At 41.4% G+C, this 18,512-nt stretch overlaps 1 protein-coding gene across 5 annotated transcripts in view; it reads left to right on the top strand.

The window, feature by feature from the left end:
- The window catches only part of arhgap32b (Rho GTPase activating protein 32b), a 286,393-nt gene extending 271,540 nt beyond the window's left edge, over nt 1–14,853 (top strand). For 4 of the 5 annotated variants that reach the window (XM_061963231.2, XM_061963229.2, XM_061963233.2 and 1 more), the window contains 3 exons: nt 6,456–7,250; nt 7,433–8,016; nt 11,068–14,853. In XM_061963231.2, coding sequence (XP_061819215.1) covers nt 6,456–7,250; nt 7,433–8,016; nt 11,068–13,131 — 3,443 coding nt within the window. In that variant the 3' untranslated portion in view covers nt 13,132–14,853. The remainder of the gene's footprint in view (nt 1–6,455; nt 7,251–7,432; nt 8,017–11,067) is intronic. The other variant, XM_061963230.2, reaches the window with a different exon arrangement.
- Nucleotides 14,854–18,512: the final 3,659 nt, after the last annotated feature.

The following is an 18,512-nucleotide window of genomic DNA, read 5'->3' as shown; positions in this document are numbered from 1 at the left end:
GCCAGACGATGGACTTTCTGCTGTTTTTTGGGGGAATTAAGTCTTCCTTCATTTGTTACCAGATTCGCACCTTCTTTCGCTCGTATTACCGCTAGCATCACAGCTAACGTTAGCCATGCTGCTACCTCTCTGCTCAAGGAGGGTGTATACGTATGTGACGTATGACGTGACAGTATGTGACGTGTGTAAGAAGGTGCGCTTGCTGTCTGTGAGAAGGAGACACAGGAAAGAGTGAGTAGAGCATGAAGTTTAATGCCCGCAGCTAAAAGAAACTGCGTGAGAACGCATACTCGAATATCACGATATAGTCATTTTCTATATGGCACAGAGACAAACCCGCGATATATCGTGCATATCGATACATCGTGCATATCGATACATCGCCCAGCCTTAATCTAAAATTATTCATATTATCTTCATGTCATGTTATGCTCCTTCCAGGGCTGTTAGTTTTTGTTTGTATCAAATCAGAATTCAGCTAGCTTATGTTGCTATGCTGTACCAAATCTACCAGACACCTTCAGAATCAACAATGCTGGCGTCCGTGCACTTTAAGTGAACGGGGACATACAGTGATGGACAGTTGCAATAGCCAATCAGATCACGAGTTGTTGTCAGTAAGGCCTTCTAGATGGCCTCACATCGAACGTGACATTTACGCGTCCTGTGATTGGATACTCATCGGGACCTTTAGCGGATTAATTTGAGAACACATAGAGTTGAGAGACAGTTGTGATAGCCAATCAGATTGCAAGTTGTTGACAGTAGCTTTTCTGTTATCACTAAAAGTTGTAAACTCTTGTTTTTAAAGTGTGTCATGTCTGTCATTTAATTAACATTGTTTTTGGGCAGTACGGTGGCAGAGGGGTTAGTGCGTCTGCCTCACAATACGAAGGTCCTGAGTAGTCGTGAGTTCAATCCCGGCCTCGGGATCTTTCTGTGTGGAGTTTGCATGTCCTCCCCGTGACTGCGTGGGTTCCCTCCAGGTACTCCGGCTTCCTCCCACCTCCAAAGACATGCACCTGGGGATAGGTTGATTGGCAACACTAAATTGGCCCTAGTGTGTGAATGTGAGTGTGAATGTTGTCTGTCTAGAAAATGGACATTTGTATTTGTCGCCATCATGTGGTCAAGGCAGTTTTTATATCTTTGAAAAGTGTGTACTTTGAATCAATCTTTATTGACCGGAAGTTGCATAAGCCAAGCAGAGAAATTTACGGTGTATGTTTTAATTGCTGATGCGTTTTAATTGATTTTTAAATGCGGCAAAAAATAACCCGTTTCGTACACTGTTGTTGTGATTCAATACGCAGTAGGGCGTATATGTGTTCCTGTATAGTATTTCTCCAGCAATGGTCATGTGGTGACATCAATTATATTTTGAGAGGTAATCATTGAAGTCGGACATCACTGAAGGCCTAGGTGGGAAACGCACGGCCCGCCACTGGTGTATATATAGAATACCAAAGTCAAATATTAAAATGTTTGAGGACTGGATTAAGGCAATCTTTAATGAGATCAGTCAAAAAGTAATTTTTTATGTGGTGACTTCAACATTGACCTCTTGAATCCTAATAAGCAAAAGGCCATTGATACAATTTACAGCATATATCCTAAAATTACAAGACCAAGCAGACTCGCAGGACACTGTGCCACATCTACCGATAACATTTTTATTAATGATTTTGATGATAACACTACAAATGGTTTGCTAATACCAAGCATCAGTGATCATATATACGTTTTCACAATCTATGATGGAAACTACAGGAAGAGGAACATGGATGACAAAAAGACACTGAAAAATATGCATTCAAAAAAGCGTGAATGCTTTAAGAATGATCTGAGAGCACAAAGCTGGGACAATGTGTACAGTGAAAAGTATGTACGGTAGATGATGCGGATGTGAATTTGTTTTAATATTTTCAAGATGCTTTTTGACAAACATTGTCCCTGGAAACAAAACTTAATAAGAAGCAAAAGAACAATCAACCATGGATGACAAAGGTACTGAACAATGCTTCTAACAAGAAAAATACGTTATATAGAACATTCATAACACAAAGATCTATAGAGACAGACAGTAAGTACTAAAACAAACTAAACAGCATCTTACGAACTTGCAGGAAAGAATATTACAGTCAATTATTAGGGATGAACAAAAAAAAATAACATGAGAACAACATGGGGCATTCTAAATATGGTGCTAAGAAGGATTACCTTAAATACTTATCAGACGGAAACATAAAAATTACAATATGAACAACATAGTTTTAAGCTTTTACAACTACTTTGTAAATATTGAACCAAATCTGGACAAAATGATTTCAGCTCCTGGATCAGTGGAAGACACCATAGACAAAAATAATTAACCTTGCGATTAAATGTACATCCAAGACATCAACTGATTGTAATTGAATTAACATGGAAATTATAAAGAAGATTATTGAATAGATTTTAAAACCTTCAACGTACACTATATTGCCAAAAGTATTTGACCACCTGCCTTGACTCACATATGAACTTGAAGTGCCATCCCATTCCTAACACATAGGGTTCAATATGATGTTGGTCCACCTTTTGCAGCAATTACAGCTTCAAGTCTTCTGTGAAGGCTGTCCACAAGGTTGCGGAGTGTGTTTATAGGAATTTTCGACCATTCTTCCAAAAGGAGGTCACACACTGATGTTGGTCGAGAAGGCCTGCCTCTCAGTCTCCGTTCTAATTCATCCCAAAGGTGTTCTATCAGGTTCAGGTCAGGACTCTGTGCAGGCCAGTCAGGTTCATCCACACCAGACTCTGTCATCCATGTCTTTATGGACTTTGCTTTGTGCACTGGTGCACAGTCATGTTGGAAGAGGAAGGGGCCCGCTCCAAACTGTTCCCACAAGGTTGGGAACATGGAATTGTCCAAAATGTTTTGGTATCCTGGAGCATTCAAAATTAATTACACTGGAACTTAGGGGCCAAGCCCAACTCCTGAAAAACAACCCGACACCATAATTCCTCCTCCACCAAATTTCACACTCTGCACAATGCAGTCCGAAATGTACCGTTCTCCTGGCAACCTCCAAACCCAGACTCGTCCATCAGATTGCCAGATGGAAAAGCGTGATTCATCACTCCAGAGAACGCGTCTCCACTGCTCTAGAGTCCAGTGGCGATGTGCTTTACACCACTGCATCCAACGTTTGCATTGGACTTGGTGATGTATGGCTTGGATGCTGATGTATGGCTTAGATGCAGCTGCTTGGCCATGGAAACCCATTCTGTGACGCGCTCTGCGTACTGTCCGTGGGCTAATTGGAAGTTCACATGAAGTTTGTAGCTCTGCAGCAAATGACTGCAGAAAGTCGGCGACCTCTTTGCACTATGCGCTTCAGCATCCGCTGACCCCTCTGTCAGTTTACGTGGCCTACCACTTCATGGCTGAGTTGCTGTTGTCCCAAACGCTTATCTTTACTTATAATAAAGTCGACAGTTGACTTTGGAATTTTAGGAGCGAGGAAATTTTACGGCTGGATTTGTTGCACAGGTGGCATCCTATGACAGTTCCACGCTGGAAATCACTGAGCTCCTGAGTGCGGCCCATTCTTTAACAAATGTTTGTAGAAACAGTCTCCATGCCTAAGTGCTTGATTTTATACACCTGTGGCCGGGCCAAGTGATTCTGATCATTTGGATGCGTGGCCAAATACTTTGTATATTAGCAACCTACCATTTAAAACAGGCAAATTCCCAAACAAAATGAAAATAGCAAAAGTTGTACCAATTTACAAGACTGAGGACAAAAAACAGTTTTCAAACTATATACTTGTTTCCTTACTTCCACAATTTTCTAAAATTATTTAAAAAAACTGTTCAACAACAGATTGGACAAATGTATAAATAAAAGTGGAACATTAATCAAAATAACGGGAGAGATTACCAATGCAATAGATGGAAAAAGGTGTGCATCTGCAGTGTTTATGGATCTGACAAACAGATTTGACACAATTAACCATAATATATTGGTTAACAAATTGTATGGCATCGGATGACTGGTCTTGAATTGAGTAAGAAGCTACTTAACCAACAGGAAGCAATACGTGAAGCCAGGCGAACATACGCCTATAGCACTAAATATATATTGTGGTGTACCCCAGGGATCAATACTGAAACCAAAATTGTTCAATCTCTTTATAAGCGACATTTGTAAAGGTACACAGGACTTCAAGTTAGTCCTATTTGCAGACGACACAACTTTGTTCTGGAGAGAAGACACAGAAGCTAATACAAATAACAGAAGAAATTAACAAAATAAAGAGATGGTTTGACAAAGACAGACTATCTTTGAATCTCATTAAAACTAAAATAATGATTTTTGATAACCGCAGAAGAGAAAGTTAAACACAAATTAAGTAAAATAAGTCGGTAAAATAAATAAAATGTTTAAGTGTAATAATAGATAATAAAATAAGCTGAAAATCTCATATGAAAAATACAACCAAGTCGCAAGAAATACGTCAATAATGAATAGAGCTAAATATTAATATTTTTATATTGGACCAAAATCACTCCATATTTTCTACTGCTTGCTAGTGTTACCATATTTAAGTCATTCAGTGGAAATATGGGGAAATAACTACAAAGGTATGCTTCATTCACTAACCATGTCGTTTAGAATAATACATATTGTAGAAACCCTTTATTTATTGAATCAACAATATTGAAATTAAATGAGTTTGTGCATCTGCAAACAGCTAAAATTATGCACAAAGCAAACTACCGGTATAACCTGCTACCCAAGAATGTACAAAAACTCTTACCGATAAAAGAGAAGAAATATAACCTTAGTGGGATATATTTCTTAAAACATTTGTATGCACATGCAACACTTAAAACCTTTAGTATATCAGTATGTGGAATTAAATTATGAAATGGATTAAGCAAAGAAGTCAAAGAAAGTACTAATATGATCCAGTTTAAGAACCTGTTCAAACTCAGTGTTTAGTGTTTACACAGTACAAAGAAGAAGAATCCTGATAAACATCTTGACATCTTAAATTAATCATAAAAATGGACTCTCACAATATTATGTCAGACCCACTCGACATCCATTGCTTTCGGTCTCCCCTAGAGGGGGGGGGGGTTACCCACATATGCGGTCCTCTCCAAGGTTTCTCATAGTCATTCACATCGACGTCCCACTGGGGTGAGTTTTTCCTTGCCCTTATGTGGGCTTTGTACCGAGGATGTCGTTGTGGCTTGTGCAGCCCTTTGAGACACTTGTGATTTAGGGCTATATAAACATTGATTGATTGATTGACTGATTAAATCTTATTCATAAATCATAAACTACTAAACTATTTATTCATAAAAATGTTATTGATTGTTTATTTATGTAGTTAATATTTTTTTATTTACTCATTGTCTATTTATTTATTTACCTACTCATTTAATTATTCATTAATTCACTGTTATGTTACAAATTGAGTATAAAGGTGTTAGAAATTGCTATCAAACAAAAGGGTTTGATAGCAAAAAGGATTGAATTAGCTTTGCTTTTTCCTACTCCTTTTCGGACATGCTGTAATGAGAAACTAGAAATATGTGATATATCATATTGTAATTGTATGCATGTTCGAAATAAACTAGCACCAAAACCATAACCAATTCACATTTATTAACACATGAATACACACAAATGTACCGGAAATTGGTACTCTTGAATACCGGGTGCTGGGAATTGGCACCATTCAAATGTGAAAAGTACCTATCCCTATTCACTACATTACATTAAAAATAGCTTAGCTGTTAGCATGGCTTTTTGTTTCCTGCTCTCTCTGGCTCAGGTCTGTGTGTTGAATGCCTAGCTTTTCCTTGTCCTGCAGAGATACTTGCAAGAAATGTAGCAATGAAGGTGAGAATCTGAAATTTATAAGCACGGCTTTGCACTGTGTTTGGGCATACTTCAGCTGCGCTAGCTAGCCAGCTCTTTGAGGTGGCTACATTGCATTGACGAAGCTTGTTAGCAATGTAATTGTGATACAGGGACTCTGAATAGTGCATGCTGGATCCGGAATAGACTGCCCATACTGGAGTGCTCATATCAGAGATTTAAATGCTGTCTGATGTTATCCAATACTCGTTTTGTTTTTCTTGCAGGCCGATGTCCGATATCAGTATACCTCTGATAACAATTCTGACTCTGGGTTTCTTCTGAGTTTTTCTTTTTCTTAGTGAAATGTAACTGTGGAGGAACAATTGCTATATAGTCTGCTACCATGTGCATGTGGCGCTTGTTTGTCTTGGTGTTTATTTTCCCAACCCACACACACACACCCCAAATGTTACTGTAGAGGAGCAATCGCACTAGAGTCTACACTCCCCAAAAAGCTGTTAACCTTGCGCAAACATGACTTCAAAAACCTTTGGCTGTGCTTTCTGAACACTTGTTTACATTGTTTCCACAGGCGAGTCCAAGGTTTATCGTCCTCGACGACCGCGATCAAGCAGTGACGCTCTTTCTGCGTCATTTAACGGCGATCTGTTGGATGGTCGACCGCACTGCGACTCCTACGACAACCTTGATGCCACAGAGGATAGCGACGGTGATGACGGGCCTATCTGTGTGCCTGCTCTCATTTCACCTCCCCGCGCAGCCGGCGAAGACATTGACCTCAGCCCACCGGACATCGGCATGGCCTCTTTGGACTTTGATCCGATGTCTTTCCAGTGCAGCCTTCCTGACACAACCCACTCGTTTCCTCTGGCAGACTCACAAGCGGGAGCAGAGGGCGCCATGTTGAAGAGGAGTCCCGGCAGCCTCTGGGGAAAGAGAAGTGGATCTGACATCCCATCTTCTTCTTTCATTGGCAACTTTACCTCATCGTTGTTGTCCTCGAATTTTAGCCTGGCTGCGGGAGAGAAAACAGAAAGCCAGAAACTGACCACTTCCTACTCTTGCTCGGATAAACCCACGCAAGTGGTGTCGCCTGTTAAAAGTGCAAAAATTCCAACTTCTGCCTCTTCAGAGCCTGTTTCTGTTGAGATGCCTGAGAAAAATGCTAGTGGACAGGTGAGGGTTCAACAACCTTTATCTCCTCACTCAGAGCCAAAACACTCGCCTTCATGTGTAAAAGCTGAGCCATCTCTAAGTGAATCTTTCCGATTGGAGCTACACTCTAAGCTCGCAATCCTGGACAGCGAGGACAGTCAAGAGCCAAAGAGACAAGACAGGGTTCAGCAGGTGTCCGAGAAGAAAAAAGGTAAGTTTGCTAAATGTGCAGGTTAAGTGTGCTTGGATCTTAAGTTGCTAATTTCAAATACTAATCAAGCAACAGGCTTTTGTATTCTCCTCTTTACCAGGCTTCCTTTCTTCCTTGCCTGCCATCTTTTCTACTACTAATTATTTATTCAAGAATCCCTTTTGTTTTTGTGTCCCTGCTAGGAGTGCTAGGTCCGGATTCTTCAGAGACTTTTCCTGCACATTCCCTCAGCTCTACTTCCGCTCCTCCTTCCCCTCCTAAAGACTCCACCCGCATGACGGCCCATGCTCCTGCTGAGTCAGCACAACAACTCTGCCTAAAGTCCCAGCTCTGGTCCCCCGAACGCCTGACACCAATTTCCCTTGTGCAGCCGCAAACTTCTGACTCCCAGGACTCGTCGGGTCTACACTTTCAGAATTCCTGTGCTGCGGGAGCTGAGGGGGAAAGCTCCCCGCCACGAAGTAGCCATGTCTCTGTTGTCACCCCATGTATTCCCTCATCCTCAAGCCCTTTGAAAGAATATCAGAAACTTGACTTAACCAGCACAATAACCAAGCAGTCAACTGGAAGTTCACCAGAAGCTGACATTACTCCGACAGATACCTTTTATAACAACGCCACTCCCCTCCCAAGTTTAGCTAGCCTAAACTCTCCAAACAGGAGGAGTCCCGACAGTCAGTCCGTTATTGGACAAGACTGTACCAGCATTACCAAGAGCACCAACAGTGGCCACTGCAAAGACAGCAGAAGCTTGTGTTTTGCTGAGGTGAGTGTCTTGTTGTATCACCTTAGTACAATGTTGTCATTGTAAAAGCATTTAAAGAGTGTCTTTGTGGCACACGTACACGCTGGGTGTGGTGCAAGCCCAGCAAAAGATCAGTGGGGATGTTTACATTTTATCTAGTAGAGCAGTAAAGCCCCCAACCACAGCAATGGACATATAAAGAAAGATAAAGATAATGATTGCTGGTCTGTTGCACTTTATGTACATAAAGTAAAATACAGTTAACCTTACTTGTACTATACAGTGTTCCTTCAATTATCACTGGGGTTACATTCCAGACGCTGAATAGTGCATAATAATTAAACAAAAGATAACATTACTATTGCCTCTTATTTTAAAATTTTGTAAACAACAAAAACGACAATAAAAATGTGTATTTATTTATTTCAATAACAATTTTTAAAATAATTTTTTGATTTAAAAAAACATTGATTTAGTCAATGTAGTGTCAACCAATAACTAATACTATACTTGGTATTTATATTGCTAATACAGGGTTTCTCACAGATTGCAAATATACTTGTGGGGGCGGGGTCAATATTACGACATCATATAATTTACATAATTGGGGATGAAGCATCAACTTTGTACAAACCCCGTTTTCATATGAGTTGGGAAATTGTGTTGGATGTAAATATAAACGGAATACAATGATTTGCAAATCCTTTTCAACCCATATTCAATTGAATGCACTACAAAGACAAGATATTTGATGTTCAAACTCATAAACTTTTTTTTTTTTGCAAATAATAATTAACTTAGAATTTCATGGCTGCAACACGTGCCAAAGTAGTTGGGAAAGGGCATGTTCACCACTGTGTTACATCACCTTTTCTTTTAACAACACTCAATAAACGATTGGGAACTGAGGAAACTAATTGTTGAAGCTTTGAAAGTGGAATTCTTTCCCATTCTTGTTTTATGTAGAGCTTCAGTCGTTCAACAGTCCGGGGTCTCCGCTGTCGTATTTTACGCTTCATAATGCGCCACACATTTTCGATGGGAGACAGGTCTGGACTGCAGACGGGCCAGGAAAGTACCCGCACTCTTTTTTTACGAAGCTACGCTGTTGTAACACGTGCTAAATGTGGCAATGCAGTTAATGGGAGCAATTACTTCTACCTCTAAATCACTTTAAAAATGCATTCAAAAACCGTCAGCAATACTTCATCACCATGCTACAGTATTAGCCGTAAAAGATAACTACGGCAAGAGAAAAGCTAGCTTCTACGTCGACACGAAACACATTTGAGTTTGTAATGCACAACACTGCGATAGATAGCACGATAACCTGTACTGACTGAAAAACATGAACTATCATATTAGTGTCTGTATGTTCATGTTTTGTTTGTACACAGCTGAGCTGGCCAGAGAGCGTATGTCAATCAATCAATCAAAGTTTATTTATATAGCCCTTAATCACAAGTGTCTCAAGGGGTTGCACAAGCCACGACGACATCTTCGGCTCAAATAAGTTTGGCTTAGTCCGCTCTCAGTACTGTTGGAGTGAACGCCAAGTGGCTAAGTGCGAAGAAGGCTGAGTTAGCAACCGGTCGTGACGTTGTACTGTAGTTGTAGTCACATGCATGATGTCCTGCATGTATCATGGTCGATATATAGTGACTCACTCGATAGACAGTCGTATGTCTGGTCCAGCTGGCTGGGAGGACGTTTCATGTTGATTTTGGGTAAGCGATCCATTTTTGTCAAAATAGCTCCACTCCAAGTTCCACATTTATAGCGTTGTCGCTTTCACTTCACTCTCCCGGCTTCCGTCTGCTCCAACATCTCACCCTCTTCTTCGTGCTCTTTTCTATAAGCAGTAGTTCAAATTCTCAGTATATTATGCTTAAAAAATATAAGGGTGTGAATCCCCATTCGTCCAAAAATAGTTGTCTTCGTTGTCTGTTAACCAGTCTGCCGAGATTAGAACACACAAGCGTGTTTGATTCCGGAAGTAAGAACACACATTTGTTGCCAGAAGTCAGACGTGCGCCGCTATGTCAACAGAAATCAATATGCGGAATAAATCAGTCCTGTAAATTATTAAAATTATCAAAATACAGTAATTATTGTACATATTGCATATTGTTATGAACATGTCTGTTACTACATTATACATAGACTTGCAGTGTGTATATAAAACGTTGCTGGAGGGCTTTGAAGGCTATCACGATGACTCCCATTAGAGGCATCTTTAAAGCGTTTTTATCATCTTTAAAATCCTAAAAAATGAAAGACGTGTGTTCTTGTTTCTCATAATGATTGCGAAAGATAGGCAAAATTCCCTAAAAAAGTGCAGTTCCCCTTTAAAGCACTTGATACATTTATCTAATTATTATGCTTTGACTTAAAAATACTGGTCAAAATTGTCCGAAAATGTATTGCACCAATAAATGTAAGGATGTTTGCATTTAATTAACAAACATTTTAACAATTGTACTTATTATACAAAAAACACAAACTCTATGGTGGTAAAATAAGTATATGATTAAAAAAAACGGAATTCAAAAAAGTTAAAATGAAAAAACTGAATTTTTGAGTTTTTTTTCATATTGCTATTATTTAATGTATTGTTGTTACTATCATTATTATTTTACTTGTTGTTTATCTGTTACTAATTTATATTCGGTTGTTCTTTTAAATTATATTTAGATTAGAATTTTGGCTGTAAAAAATACTCCTGTTTTCAAAGTCGTGTTACTAATCTTGATTTCAATGTCAATCTAAATAAACAGTTATTTTTTCCATAATCGTCCAGCCCCACTTGATATTTGACACATGCCAACTTCTTTAGCTAATTTTGCAGCCATACACCTCCAGAGTCATACAATTTGGTACATGACACATGCTAGCTGTTAGCATGCTAATGTTCCCATCTCAGTGCGGCTTGCACATTTCAGCATTCCCATTTATTTTTCCTCAAATTGCAAACTGTAGTTATTGTTGCTTTTGATTTGATGAATATGTGTGTACAGGTATATTCAACTTTCGGGTGCTAACATTTAAACTATTTGTGTTTCACATGCTCAGATCAGACCAGAGGAAGATATAAAGCCCGCAAGCATTCCGAAATCTACCGATCAGCAGCCCCCAGCAGCTCTAAAGACCAAAAAGCATTACACACAATCTCAGCAGCAGAGTCAAGCTCTGATGCAGCATCGGTCCCACACACGAATTCAGCCCCAAACTCAGACCAGTACAAGAATGCTACCAACCTCCTCTGAGAACCTTGACAAGCCATGGGAGGCCATAAAACCGGTCCACCCCTGCACAGAGTCTTCTCAAATCTGTGACTCTCACGGATCCACACCTCCCGCCCCTCCAGTCCGCACTATCGAGAGCAAACTGGCGACCGCAGCACTCAGCCAAAGTGACACATCTTGCCATATCCAGGGTGAGAGTTCTGCAGCTGGCCATCTGGAGGACGCCCTTCCTCACCATCCTCTTTCTCCTCGTAAATCCTCCACACATCTGCCAGGCTATCTTTACCATGCCAAAGGCGAAGCAATCCTGATTGAACCTCCAGGACCTGCATACTATCACCAGAGGCCTGTTTCTATGGGTCCACATCCCATGTCGTACCACTACCGACCAGACAGCATCCCCTCGTACGTGTCAAAGTCAGAACCTCAGATACCTTACAGTGCCCGAGTCGACAACAGATACAACACTTTAGGCCCAAGGTCTTACCACCACTCCATCAAGACCAGAGGAAACACCCGGAGTGTATATGTGGCTTCTGGGCATCAGGGTTACAGCCATGATAGAAACCCCGGATATCCTACTATTCGTAGAGTGCACTCCCTCCACGTTCCCTCCACTGTCCGTGCGGTACCCATTCAGAGGACTGAAGTTCCTCCGGAAGACATGTTCTATTACCACCGACCCATGTACCCATGCAAACCCTACCAACAGCCCCCGCAGCAGTCCTCACAAGCTGACTACCACGTTACTCAGCTGCAGCCTTACTTTGAAAACGGGCGGGTCCAGTACAGATATAGTCCATACTCAGGCTCCACCCCACTAGAAGCGCCTTACTACGACATTGACCCTTACGGAACCATTCGCATACGCCATGTCCACTCAGCCAGCAGAGATTCGGGCACCATTGTTTGCAGACCCGGTGGAAAGGAAGCAGGGTACCACTATCTTGCTCGCAATGTTCCCCCAAATTGGAAGGAGCATAGCTTCGTGAGCAGGGATATGCCGCCAAGTCACGGTAGCAAGGAAGTTGCATCTTACCTCTCTTGGGACCCCGAGGAGTCGGAATGTCTCCGCATGCACTCTATCCGTAGAGAGAGCCGGGCTAGACAGAAGATTAAAGGTCCCGTCCTCTCGCAATATGACAATGTTGGCTCATTCGCACCAACCGATATGTCTGCTTTGGACACTCTTCACTCACGCAGTAAGTCTGATCCGGGTAAAACCGCACAAGCTGCAACTGAGAGCAAAGACGGTCGCTATCTTCCCAGACACATGGTATCAGACCCCAACATGGCCGACACGCAAGTCCAAGGCAGACCGACAGGAGACAAGCAAAGCGGCACTGTGAAATGCTTATCGTCTCATTCCATTCCTGCGAGTCTGAGCCACAGTCTCTCCCATCAGCCAGAGAGCACCAGACACGAAGCCAAACCGGAGTCTCCTGGCGAAACGCTCGGCGGAGACAGCAGCCAGACCAAACACAAGAGGAGCTTCCAAACATGTTACAAATTCCCTGACGCTGACTACCGCCAGGGTAAGGGTAAACTGTCAAGCACGTATCCCAGTGCAGACGAGGAACTCCCTGCCAACTGCAAACCTGAACGATCGCACAGCATGCGAGAGCAGCAGCTCTACAGCCACGGCAAACCCAAGCTGGATGAAGACTACTCGCATCACAAACCAGTGCAATTGCACTACGATAACTTGGACGATTATCACCCAGTACCTCAGCCCCCCGTTCAAAAACGTGCTGGCCCTGGCTCCTACCCAGCCCCGGGATTTGCAGTGACCCCCAGCAACAGAGCATATTCCACAGCCCTGGGCCAAGGAGCCTTCCTCCAGACGGACCGGGGCATGCTGAGGCCAGAAACAGAGATTTGTACAGAATAAACCCTCAAAAGTCCTTTTGTGTAGAAGAAAGACTAAGCGAGCTACGGTTGGGCAGCCTCTGCGGGACAGTGGACTGTCGTGCCACCGTTATTTTTGCTGTTCCGTATTTTTCATGAATTGTAAAGGAAAATGTAAGACTTTTTACTGAAAGTCCTGAATGTACCCCAAGTTATTGTCCAAGAGCTCATTTTTGCTGTGGTTGATTGAGACAGGAATCATAAATGCAAACAATACAAAAGGTACTTTCAACAACAACCACAAATATGATACAATATTATGTCATATATATATTTATATATATGTATTATGTATGAATAAATAGTAAAAAAGGGATGTTAGCTGTACAATTTAATTTGGGGTTTTTTGGAAGTGGCGCTGGGTTTGACCATTTTTGCATTTTAGAAATGCATGCACTCTTACAGAACACTTCTGAGTTCATCGTTCACGATGTTATTTTTGGATATTACAGCACAAGTTATGAAAGGCCGTATATTTGCCATCACGCCCTACAGACGGTAGGTGGTAGACACTTTGTCCTGGAGGACCTGACCTTGCATAAGCAAGCAGCAGTGAGTTATAATTAAACTGTTTCGTCATTGTTTATGTTCTTTGTGACGCTGTCATTTTGTGTGCATTTAGTCGAAACAGATTTCAGTTACTTCTTCATGAGAAGGGGGACCAAGCATTGGCGTGAAGATGGATTTTCACTTCTGATCCAGATATGAAAGCTTTTTTTATTTTTACTTCATCCCCCCCCCCACACACACACACACATTTCAATCACAGTACTTTCAAGGCCTAATCTAACATGGCAATGAAAAACATGGTAATGCTTTTTTTGTAGGGCCTCTGATTTATTTTTGTTTTTGTTTTAAGAGGTAAATTGTAATTAACTGCAAATTTAATTGGCCATTACATGCAAACAGTTTTAGTAGTTTACTCACAAACTGCAATCAAATTGATACCTAATAGTCTTTTGATATTTCACTGGACCACATGCCCATCATGGATGGATTACAAAAGGTTGAATTCCTATTAAAACAGGTTGTATTCTGTAACTGTCTTAACTGTATACGCTGTATTGCTTGCAGGTTTTGCTCCTTTAGCCTTATCTACTAAAGCCTGCCTTTTCAGTCAAGGCATTAAAATAAGGCACTGTGTACTTGAATGTGAAATTGTCTCCAACTAATGGATACCTTAAGGTTAGATACAATAACATCAATAAAACTATTCAGGAAAAGCGCTTAACGTTTTAATGTGTGCATATTTCTTGTTGCTGGGTTCAGCCTGTGCGGCCATGTGAGATATTCAAGGTAATGGTGATGCAATAGTATGTTATTGTACTGTAGATTACAAAGATAGTAAGTAACATTTATTTATAGCACTTTTCACAGACGAAAGCCACAAAGTGCTTCACAGTACAGTTCAAATATTAGGAATTACACTCAATAATATAAAAAGCCAATTTATAAATGTCATAGAAAAAGGATATTGAGGTGTATTTCTGGTCTTGTCATCCTCTCCCGGGCCGAAGGGTGACATGGCAGTGCAACTGGATCAAAAGAGACGTCAGAGACGCTGTACTGAACAAAAAGTACCTTTTTTACAAGCGAGCGTCATTATACAGGACTGCAGTTCCTGGGGGAGGTCAGGTCAAGAAAATTAGTCCCTCCTAACTTGGAGAAGCCAAACCATCAGTTTTTATATTCCTCCTTTCTGTCTCTGGGTGTGTGCTAAGTCAAGACAGCACACCTGGAAAACAACTGCTTTAAGTCATAACTTAAACGTTGACGTTGAGCTAGACATGTAGTCTCTTCTCAAAGATGTGGTTATCACTTTTGCATTCCAAAGTCCCATTTAGGGCCTCTTTACTAAGAGAAGTGATCCAATCCACCTTCGAATATTAAACTAAGGGTTCTTATCTTATTATGTGCTCAAACTGAAATACCACTATTTAATTAAACTTGGTGGTTTGCTTTCTCCAAGATGAATATAAACATTCACCATATGCAAAACATATGAGTTAATTAATTCACTTCAATATAAAACATAATAAAGTTAAAGTACCAATGATTGTCACACACACACTAGGTGTGAAAATTGTCTTCTGCATTTGACCCATCCCCTTGATCACCCTCTGGGAGGTGAGGGGAGCAGTGGGCAGCAGCGGTGCCGCGCCCGGGAATCATTTTTGGTGATTTAACCCCCAATTCCAACCCTTGATGCTGAGTGCCAAGCAGGGAGGTAATGGGTCCCATTTTTATAGTCTTTGGTATGACTCGGCCGGGGTTTGAACTCACAACCTACCGATCTCAGGGCGGACACTCTAACCATTAGGCCACTGAGTAGATCACTAGGCCACTGAGTAGTACACTATGACAGCCAATATAAAAACACTAAAAGACAACATAAAAATTATAGCCCAAGAGTACTTAATTAAAAGCCTGAACTATTGAGTCTTAAGTTTACATTTAGAAGTGTCAATAGAGGGCAATGAGGGTGGAAGATCGTTCCAAAACATGGGAGTGACACCTCTCGTCCTAAAATGAGTGTGTGCAACCTTCAACAGATTCTGATCCACAGTCCTCAGGGCCTGAGCAGGGGTGTAAGGCTGGATCAGATCACTGATGTAGGAAGGAGCCTGACTATGCAAGGCTTAGACAACTAGAACGAGAATTTTGACCTTGATCCTATATGACAGTGTCAGCCAATGGAGTTCTTTTAGAATAGGGGAGATGTGGGTCCTGCTATTTGTTTGGGTCAGAATTCTTGTGGCAGGGTTTTGCACTAATTGCAATCGAGAGAGCTCCTTTGTGTTCGGACATGAAAACTGTTACAATAGTCTAAACGCTAGGACACTAAAGCAAGAATGATAAATTCCAAATCATTCTGACACAATTTTCCCAAATTTAAAGATGTTCTTTTGTTGAAATAAGCTGTCCCTTGTGAGCTGCTTACAGGGCTGCACAAATGACATGTCTCTGTCAAAGATAACTATTAAGTTTTTTAAGGCTTGGCTTAGCTAGTAGACTGGCCCAAGTCACCAAAGTATAGTTTAATCACAAGAATAAAATCATCAGGTGCAAGAACTTATGTGTCTGTTTTGTCTGCTTGAGCCATTGTTTTATGTCCACTAAACAATCCAACGAGGAGTTAAGCTTTCGGATCTCAGACAGCTAACGAGCAGAGCTGGATGTCAGCAATAAAATGAGAAGAAACCTCACTAAACCTTTGTATGATCCTGTTGGAAGAGGAAACCACAGCAGCCCAGAGAGAGATTTTGACAATGGCCCAACCTTGAGACCTCCAAATTCGGGAGATTGGGGTGGTTGGTTGAGGTGGGCGGGGTCGGGATGGGCGGGGTTAAGGGGGGAGGAGTATATTTATAGCTAGAATTCATTGAAATTCAAGTATTTCCTATATGTATATAAGTATGTATATATATATATATATATATAGTACAGTACACAGTAATGAAAACACAGTTCTACTAACTGTACTGTACTTGCTGCTTACTTAAAAAAAACACAAAAAAAACACTTACCTTTCACTATTTGAGTAGCCTTTGTTCTGCCATTTGAGTACTGGCGAACGATCTCTGAATCCGGGAACATATCCTTCACGGATTTGTTGAAAACATCCGCAAATGAGAACGGGATGTTGCTTGCTGCTATCAGCATAGCCATTATGTCTCGGCATATGTTACACCCTCGGGTCTCCATTTAGCGAGGTGGCCCATAATACTGGGCTGTGATCGGTGCTGCGTTGCCGCCGCCTTGTGCTTCTCTGACCATTCATGAGTGACTATATCCATTCGGCCACCGAGTTCAATGGAGATGTCTGATCTACAAAATGTGCAGGCAGCATACCCCTTCTCCTTCGAGCTGTTCTGGATGAACTGAAATTATTGTTTCCAATCATATTGGAACTTGCAAGCGTACTTCTTCTTCTTACTCGTCGTCGCCATGACTGTCTCTTCTTCGTTCTTCTGCTTCGTCTCTGTTATGTTTTTGGACATTACTACTTGCCGTAGTTTTGAAGCAATGCATGATGGGAATCCGGATGTTGTGTGTCAGTGTATTAACGTGCCGGCTGGAATAAACACACGCTGAGAAATAGCTCCGTGCCTGTCTACTTTATGGGTTATAGATAAACCTATGGATAACAGAGACATACCGGTATATAATAGTCTCCTTTTCAGGTGAGAGAGGACGCTAAAGGCAGTGCCTTTAAGGCACGCCCCCAATATTGTTGTCCGGCTGGAAATCGGGAGAATGGTTGTCCTGGGAGATTTTCGGGAGACGCACTGAAATTTGTGAGTCTACTGGAAAATTCGGGAGGGTTGGCAAGTATGCATTGGACCCCCAGGAGGTGTTAACTGCATGGAACCAATATAATAGTTTTTTAATATTAGCTGACCAGTACTTTAAGTTTGGTAGGGCAAGGCCACCACCAAATTTACTCATTTCTAGTATTTTCCTACTATATCTGGGATGTTTTCCTGCCCAAATGAATGATGTCATAAGGTTGTTCAATGATTGAAAGAACGATTTTGGTAATAATATTGGAATAAGTAAAGATATCGGGGTAAAATTGTCATCTTCACTGCATTTATGTTGCCTGTCAGAGGAAGGTTACCCCATCTCTGAAAATCAGACTGTCTGGTTGAGTAGTGGCGTGAAATGTGCAGCCAAAAGACCCAAGGTGGACAGAGTGATATTGACCCCTAAATATTTCAACCCCTAGTGGCTCAAAAATAAATGGCAAATTTGCCTGCTGGGGGGGCATAAAGGGGGATAATACTCACTTTTCTGCAGGTTGAGTTTATACCCAGAAAGATTCCCTAAAGGGGAGGATAGCGCAGGGTTATAGATAGGGGCTCAATCGTTAGGGCAAATAAAAGCAGACTTAATGGGCAGCCCTGTCAGGTCCCACGTGATAGTGGAAAATAATCAGATATACTGTAGTATCCCCAGTGCCAACACTTGCCTGGGGATCAGTATATAAGATCCATGAGCTCGGGCGATCACCGAAACCAAATATTTTCAGAACAGTAAATAAATACATCCAGTCCACTCGATCAAAGGCCTTTTCAGCATCTAACGATAATACAACTTCAGGATGCTTGGTTATTTGGGATGGAATAAATAATGTTCATTGATCGGATATTGGAAAAAGAATGACGTCTTTTAATGAATCCTGTCTGCTACTTTGAGACGATGTCCGGAAAAAACGGCTTAAGACAGGTTGCTAGCACTTTCGCTAGAACCTTAACATCAACATTGGGAAGAGATCAGGGTCTGTAGGACCCGCAACAATTAGGGTCTTTATCCTTCTTAAGTAGGAGAGAGATTGATGCCTGGGTCAGGGTAGGTGGTAAT

The sequence above is a fragment of the Nerophis lumbriciformis genome, linkage group LG09, assembly GCF_033978685.3.
Source record: "Nerophis lumbriciformis linkage group LG09, RoL_Nlum_v2.1, whole genome shotgun sequence".
In the NCBI taxonomy this organism is placed as follows: domain Eukaryota; kingdom Metazoa; phylum Chordata; class Actinopteri; order Syngnathiformes; family Syngnathidae; genus Nerophis; species Nerophis lumbriciformis.
Note: the sequence above shows the minus strand (reverse complement) of the source record. Positions and strands in the feature narration are given on the sequence as shown.